General features: G+C 32.3%; 1 protein-coding gene across 2 annotated transcripts; it reads left to right on the top strand.

The window, feature by feature from the left end:
- The first annotated feature begins 8 nt into the window (after positions 1-8).
- FPGT (fucose-1-phosphate guanylyltransferase) lies at positions 9-6909 on the top strand. Of its 2 annotated transcripts, none has more exons than XM_039838598.1 (4): positions 9-200; positions 1122-1289; positions 2443-2535; positions 4340-6909. In XM_039838598.1, the coding sequence occupies exons 1-4, from the start codon at positions 119-121 to the stop codon at positions 5794-5796; spliced, it is 1800 nt and encodes a 599-aa protein (XP_039694532.1). In that variant the 5' UTR covers positions 9-118; the 3' UTR covers positions 5797-6909. The 2 variants fall into 2 exon arrangements, with proteins under 2 accessions (XP_039694532.1, XP_039694533.1); XM_039838599.1 differs by having other exon boundaries at positions 5157-5323.
- The last annotated feature ends 828 nt before the right edge of the window (positions 6910-7737 follow it).

Below are 7737 nucleotides of genomic sequence, written 5' to 3' on the forward strand. Positions count from 1 at the left end.
GAGGCGAAACCGGACCCAGGGACGGTTACATTCCAGGGCGCATGCGTGCTGTGCCGAACGGCAGTACCCCTGGAAGTTTTCCGCTGACTGCGTGAAAGGTGGGGGTGCGGGGGGCGTTATGGCTGCTGCAAATTCTTCTCCAGGCGTATTTCTGCGAGAAGCCACCCAGCGAAAGTTGCGGAGGTTTTCAGAGCTGAGAGGTACCAAAGGAGAAACCCCAGCTCTCCACCGGCAATAGGGAGGGTCCTTTATGTGCCGAGAAATTTGCTGGACTATCAATCACTTCCTGTCTGCTTCTCACCTGTGAGCCTAGGACACTGACACAGGCGTAGCTAATACTCTTGAATATTTTATTCTTTCCTATCACTTTCTTTTTTTACGTTATGCTTGCTTCTTTCTTTAACTTCGTCTCTAGTAAAATGTAAATATAAATGTATATGTATATGTGTATATAAATTAAGTAAGGCAGGAGGAAGGGAAAGAAAATATTCTTTTACAAAGTTGTAATATTTAGAGTTCTGTAATGAAAGAATTCATCAGGAGCTAGGAGCTTTTTTGTTCCCTAGAATTTTATGTCACATTCCAAATCCCTTTGTAAAATCATATGGCTCACTTTAAGGTAATAAAAATAAAGTACCCACGTTTATAAACAGCAACATTGTAGGAATGGATCCTTGAGTTGAATCTTTCTTAGCCAACAAACACTAAATGGTTCTGATATATGGAAATTAATTTGCAACGCTGGAGATTCTTTTATTCCTTTGTCTCTTTTTTCTTTTATTCCTTTGTCTCTTTTTTAAGAATTGAGGTAATCTTTAGCAAGTCAAAAAGTACTTTTAATGAAGAAACGTTAACTTTCAGAATATCTAAATAAATTGACATATAGACCATAGGAGCAAGTAATATAAAAGAGAAAAAAAGTAGACCTATTGAACAATCTTCATTAGAACTATCTTGAATCATACTAACTGGCCACTAAATATCCCCTAATTCTGAAAAGCTGAAGATATATTTATGAAGATGATAATATTACCTCTTTTTTTTATCTTTCCAAATAAGTAGGCCTCTAACAGAATTCTGACAATACTTATATTTTCCTTGATTTTTTTTTTTTCATATAGGCAAACCTGTGGCAGCTGGAGAGTTCTGGGATATTGTTGCAATAACAGCAGCTGATGAAAAACAGGAACTTGCTTACAAGCTACAATTGTCAGAAAAGCTGAAAAAAAAGGAGTTACCTCTTGGAGTTCAATATCATGTTTTTGTTGATCCTGCTGGAGCTAAAATTGGTATGCATTTATGGTCAGATTTATATCATAGGTTCTAGGCAGAATAATCAAAGAAAAGTTTTCCTGTGGCTTACAGTTTATAAATTAGCATATCTTTCCACCATAGTCTTTACAGACTTTAAATTTTTTAATGTAAATTCACTAATTTTTTAAAAAAATTAATAGCATCTTTCTGACACATTGTGAACTTATGAAAAAGTCAAGAATGTCATGTTATTTAAAAGAGAAATTTGTTAGTTTTGATAAAATTTACTTAGATGGTGAATAATCCTTTGTATCTCATTAGTCAGGCTCTTAAGGTCCCTCCAAACTCTGAACTTTTTTCAGTGATGTACATGAAGAAAGCAAATGAAAAAAATATATATATACTACTTAACGAACGTCTTAGGACCACAGTGCAGAATGCAAAAGAGCACAGCCTAATGACTTAAGTATCATTTATATTTACTTAAAAAATCCAATTTAAGTAAAATTTGCCTTTTGACCTTCCATCGCAAATAAAAATGCATGCTATTTTTTGTGAAAGTCATTTTCCATGTAATACTTCAAGCTGAAGCCACTTGAATACCAGAGATATGGTATCTATATCTGACACTGGCATTGCTATAATTAGCCAGTGTCTTAATCCTTACAACTGTGCAGTCAGTACTCTATGATTCCCATTATATAGATGAGAATGAGGCACAGAAAGTTAAACAATTTGCCCAAGGTAACTAGTAACTGGTAGTTACATTTAAGATACTTTTTAGGAGAGCATATGCTAAAAAACTTTTTAGAATCAAATTTAACTTGTACATTTGATTGTTATATGGGAGAATTATTTAAATGGATTTTGCAATTTGTAACTCCAAGTAAATGTGTATATACTTAACAGTATTCCAGTGTTGCAGATTGCTTACTTTATTATTTCTTCTATTTTCAGGAAATTAGCTCATCATTTATTACCGAGGGTTGATCTCTGGGTTTCCATACTAATTGTTTATTTAATTACTATAAAATCTATTTGATTCTTTTGTCTGTATTTTTGCTCTCTGCCAAGTTAATTATAGCCAAAAGCCATATCCTTAAAGTTATAACATCTAACTTTACCAGAATTACAAAATTTTAGTAGATTTCTATGAAATAAGTTGTGCTTTTTGACTTTGTTTTTAAGGAAATGGAGGATCAACACTATGTGCCCTTCGATGTTTGGAAAAGCTATATGGAGATAAATGGAATTCTTTTACCATCCTATTAATTCACTCTGGTAAAGTTATACTTTACGAATTTATATTTTCTTTTCAGTATTTTACCTTTGATATCTTAGGGACATTTTTCTCTCTTGCGTATACTTTTCTCCTTTTCTTCCCTCGCCTTTGAAGTTACTCTGCTTTGAAAGCAAATATTTCATGCCTTTCTTGATATTTTAAATTTGTAAATAGTATGTTTTTCACAAAATTGTCCTTAAAATTATAGATCACATACATTCTCAATTTTTTCATAGCTGTTCTCGTTATGTAAAGAAAAAATTACTTTCCTAACGCAGAACTCATCAAAATATGAACATTTCTCACTAATTCTTCTAGAAGAGTTTCTTGGTGGTGTAGGAGAGAGGCTGGTTTAGCACTGCGATTACCAGACTTTTGCCAAAACCTTATATCATGAGTTCTTACTTGATTATTGGTGGCCAAAGTCTATAATCTTCAAGAGTTTTTTAAAAAGGCAATAACAAAACATGGAGTTGACAAGAATATACATAAGGTAAAATTACACACAAAGAAGGACATTTTATAGCAGAAAAGTAGAGAAATAATCTCAGAACAAGGGATAGTTCTTAAAATTGAATACATTTACTTATATGAAAATTTTGGTTATATGAAAACCTCTGTTATTTTTCTCTGTGAATTAGGGGCTGATGAAAATTGTCATGGATTGGCACCAGGGCTTCTGAGGCACTTACCATTTTATGATTCATATAAAGAACAGTGATTCTTTGTAAAGATGATATCAAATAAAGCATCCCAGTTCTGATTTTAAGGCTGACAAAAAGTAAAGTAAAAAAAGTTTAAAAAAAATCACATTGTATTATTTTATTCCAAAACAAGTATTTTATTACCAATTTAGTAAAAATAAAATACCAGTAAAATATATAGTTAGGAATATGTAATTCTTATAATGTTAAACTTTACAATTGGCCAGTCTTTGGAAAAGGAAAAAGTAGAAAGTATTAGCTCTCATTTGTTGAACAATGTACTATGTGCCAGGTGCTTTACATATGTTATTGATCTCATTAAACATGATAATGCAAGTATTTTACATTTGCTGATTTGGAGTGAATCCAAAGATAAACAACTGAAAAGTGCTGAACCAGAGTTTGAAACCAATTTTGTCTGACTCTTTCTACTCTGTAATAATGCCTTTCACTGTAATTACTTAACATAAAAATGATGTAAGCTATTAAATGTACTTAGAACACACTTTTCAAGGAATTAAACCATAGGGCTCATCATAGAGAGAAAAGCCTATTTAAATTAAAAACAAGTATAAATTTTAAAATGCTTTTAAATAAATGCAGCTTTACTTTCTTTAAGTGTATGTAATAATTTAAAGAAAGATACTGTATCTGGAAATTACTGTTTAATAGGTAATGTTGGAATTGGTATATTAGTTTTTTGTAACTTTTTTCCCTCTATAGAATAGATTCTTATTGTAGGAGTTTAAATATGGTTGAAATTTGTTGTTTAAAATGTAGATATGAAGTCATGTTTTAGCCTGTGGTCCTCTTTACTGGTTATACAGTTGATTTAAAATAATCACATAGTCTAAAGTATATTAGAATTCTTTCCTAATCTAGAATCTTTAAAACTACAATATGTCAAATGGCTACAGGAGATTTGTTCTTTGAATTTGTAATCCGGAATTTATTATTCTTTCCTGAGTTACAGTAATGCACTGTACCTATTAAATATCTTTAGAGACATTTTGAGTTACAACTGATGCCCCTGGGTTTTTAAAATCTTGTAAACAATGATATAAATATTTAAAAACAGTTATTTTGTTTAATTTTATAGGTGGCTACAGTCAACGCCTTCCAAATGCGAGTGCTCTGGGGAAAATTTTCACTGCTTTACCTTTTGGTAACCCCATTTATCAGATGTTAGAATTAAAACTAGCCATGTACATTGATTTCCCCTCACATATGAATCCTGGGATTCTTGTTACCTGTGCAGATGATATTGAACTTTATAGTATTGGAAAATCTGAGTTTATTAGGTTTGACAAGCCTGGCTTTACTGCGTTAGCTCATCCTTCTAGTTTGACTGTAGGTACCACACACGGAGTATTTGTCTTAGAACCCTTTAATTGTTTAGAATATAGAGACCTTGAATACAGGTGTTGCCATCGTTTTCTTCATAAGCCCAGCATAGAGAAGATGCATCAGTTTGATGCTGTGTGTAGACCTGGAAATGTTTCTCAACAGAACTTTGCTGAGAGTGACACTACCTCTCTTAAATTAGACCCTGAGTATGTCTACACAGACAGCCTATTTTACATGGATCATAAGTCAGCGAAAAAGTTACTTGCTTTTTATGAAAGCATAGGCACACTGAACTGTGAAATAGATGCCTATGGAGACTTTCTGCAGGCTTTGGGACCTGGAGCAACTGTGGAGTATACCAGAAACACATCACATGTCACTAAAGAAGAATCAGAGTTAGTAGATATGAGGCAGAGAATATTTCACCTTCTTAAAGGAACATCACTTAATGTTGTCGTTCTTAATAACTCCAAATTTTATCACATTGGAACAACTGAAGAATATTTGTTTCACTTGACTTCAGATAGCAGTTTGAAATCAGAGCTTGGCTTACAGTCCGTAGCTTTTAGCATCTTGCCAGCAATTCCGGAATGCTCTGGTAACACATCCTGTATCATTCAAAGTATACTGGATTCAAGATGTTCTGTGTCACCTGGCTCAGTTGTGGAGTATTCCAGATTGGGGCCTAATGTTTCAGTTGGGGAAAACTGCATTATTAGTGGTGCTTATGTCATAACAACAGCTGTTGTGCCTGCATATTCCTTCATGTGTTCCTTAAGCTTGAAGATGAATGGACACTTAAAGTATTCAACTATGGCATTTGGAGTGCAAGACAAGTTGAAAAAGAATGTTAAAATATTGTCAAATATAAAGTCACTTCAGTTCTTTGGAGTCTGTTTCCTGTCATGCTTAGATATCTGGAATCTGAAAGTTACAGAGGAGCTGTTCTCTGGAGACAAGACATGTTTGAGTTTATGGAATGCTCGTATTTTCCCAGTTTGTTGTTCTTTGAGTGATTCAGTTACAACATCCCTAAAGATGTTACATGCTGTACAAAACAAGTCAATGTTCAGCCTGAGTAACTATACGCTGTTGTCTGTTGAAGAAATGCTTGTCTACAAAGATGTAGAAGATATGATAACTTATAGGGAACAAATTTTTCTAGAAATTACTTTGAATAGAAAACAGTCTGATTTAGAGACATCTTAAATATTATTTACTTTGCCTTTCTTGTTTGGGCAGGATTGCAAATACAGTTTTCTGTTGACTTTGTTTCATCAAAGTGAATTAATGAAAATTATATTAATTGCTGTAGCATAACAATTATAACTACCGATAAACCATTTTTTTAATTAAAAATAAGATTTCAAGGATGTAAGTTCAGAAAAGGGACTTCTTGGACGTTTGTCACTATTTTAATTTTTTCTTTTAATAAAGATGGATTTATGGAGCATCGTTTTGTTCAAATAATACTATAGTAGTTTTAAAAATAATTTTCTAAACATACCTTTAGATTTTTTCCATCTTATTTTAGGCTTTGGTTCCAACAAAGTTTTAAGTGTTTATTGGCAGTTTTTTCCTCACACTTAGTAGTCCAATTCTGATGGACTAATAAAACTGGCAAACTATAGGGTTTTCAGAACACCGTAAGAATAATGTAGAAATACTTTTTCAGAAACAAATTCATAGTGGATAAATTCAGATTAAATCAATGCTTAAAATATTGTGATTATCTTAATTGATAAGAAACAACTGAAATTAATGATGAAAATCATTCTCATTTATTGATCAGAATGAAACAAAAAGGGTACATATGTTATTTTATCTTTTATAATTGGACATGTGTTTGTATATCTTAAAAATGTGTCCTAAATTTCCATCCCTAGTAAAACATAAATACAAAACCCAAGTATCTGTGTGGAGAAGATGGTAGGAATAATTGAGATTCACTAAAACTCATTTAAGTTCATTTTCAACATCACTTTCATCCTCTCTTATTAATCCCTTTAACAGAACTGTTAAATTACCAGATGGACCAATATTTCCATTTCTTATTTTCTGTTCGTGCACTGGTGATGATGCTGAGAAGTGATAAATAGCCAAAAGGTAGACAGCAGGAAGGAGCCAGAAGAAAACAAAGACAGAAAATACGCAGATAATAAACAGCTTCAAGAAAATAAAAATTGGCTGGAATCCCAAGTTATGTGTTCCTATTTTGGTATAAGCACATATGTGAAATGTCTTCATATCAAAGTCTAATGATTAGAGAAAACTTTTGTCCGAGTTTTGTGTTTTAACATGATTAAATTGAAATAAGAACTGGTCTGTGCCACTTTTATTTATAGTAACATGTCAGTATGAAAATAATTATTTGGTAAACCAGAAGCGACTTTTGTCTGCAAACTTCAATTATGATATTTATTTTTTCTTCTTTTTTCAAGGTTCTCTACAAGGACAAAATAATGATATATGGTAGCTGTTGTTTTGCACTTACTGATTTACTTGCACAGCTTTCAGAGCATATTATGTATATATCATTTATTAAATGTTCAATACTGTGTTTAATAGTATAAATCTATAATCTTTATATTTTGCTGTATAAAGGGCCATCAATTATTAAGAATTATTTTCTACCAAAAAAGAGAAAACACTACCAATAAAACTACTCAATTTTTTCTTTGTTTGAAGTTTTTATGTTTATTTATTGGAGATCTATTTTAAATGCACCTAAATATGTATTTTCATCATTTCACCTGCTTGCACATACATATAAAGGAACAAAATGAATATTGAAATATAGTCAAGACTGTCCTAAAACTTTACATTCAGATTCAAACGTTTCTGAAGCACTTTTCAACTCAAAAGAGTTATTGATATCCATGTGTTTCAACCTAGTATCATTTTCTATGTTATCAAAGATAGTGGTAAAGTTGTATTTCCTAAGTGCCCCTACCACACCACTGTCTGGATTTTCCTCCAAACTGTGGATGCCAGATACCTGTTCTGCAAGTTTTTCATGCTATTTGACAGTTTACTCACATTTCTCTAGAAAAAGGTGGCTTCTATTCAGTCATTGGGAGGTTTCTGACAAATTGGTGTTCACCATTTTAATCATAATTCTGCACTATGGATGAATTCTAGTTGCTTTGA

This window comes from Pteropus medius, unplaced genomic scaffold (assembly GCF_902729225.1).
Source record: "Pteropus medius unplaced genomic scaffold, Ma_sr-lr_union100, whole genome shotgun sequence".
Lineage (NCBI taxonomy): Eukaryota > Metazoa > Chordata > Mammalia > Chiroptera > Pteropodidae > Pteropus > Pteropus medius.

Excerpts from the sequence above, each read along its gene's own strand:
- FPGT (XM_039838598.1), top strand. The coding sequence starts at position 119 with ATGGCTGCTGCAAATTCTTCTCCAGGCGTATTTCTGCGAGAAGCCACC. Across the intron at positions 201-1,121 it reads GAGGTTTTCAGAGCTGAGAG|GCAAACCTGTGGCAGCTGGA; the intron begins GTACCAAAGGAG and ends TTTTTCATATAG. Across the intron at positions 1,290-2,442 it reads TCCTGCTGGAGCTAAAATTG|GAAATGGAGGATCAACACTA; the intron begins GTATGCATTTAT and ends TTTGTTTTTAAG.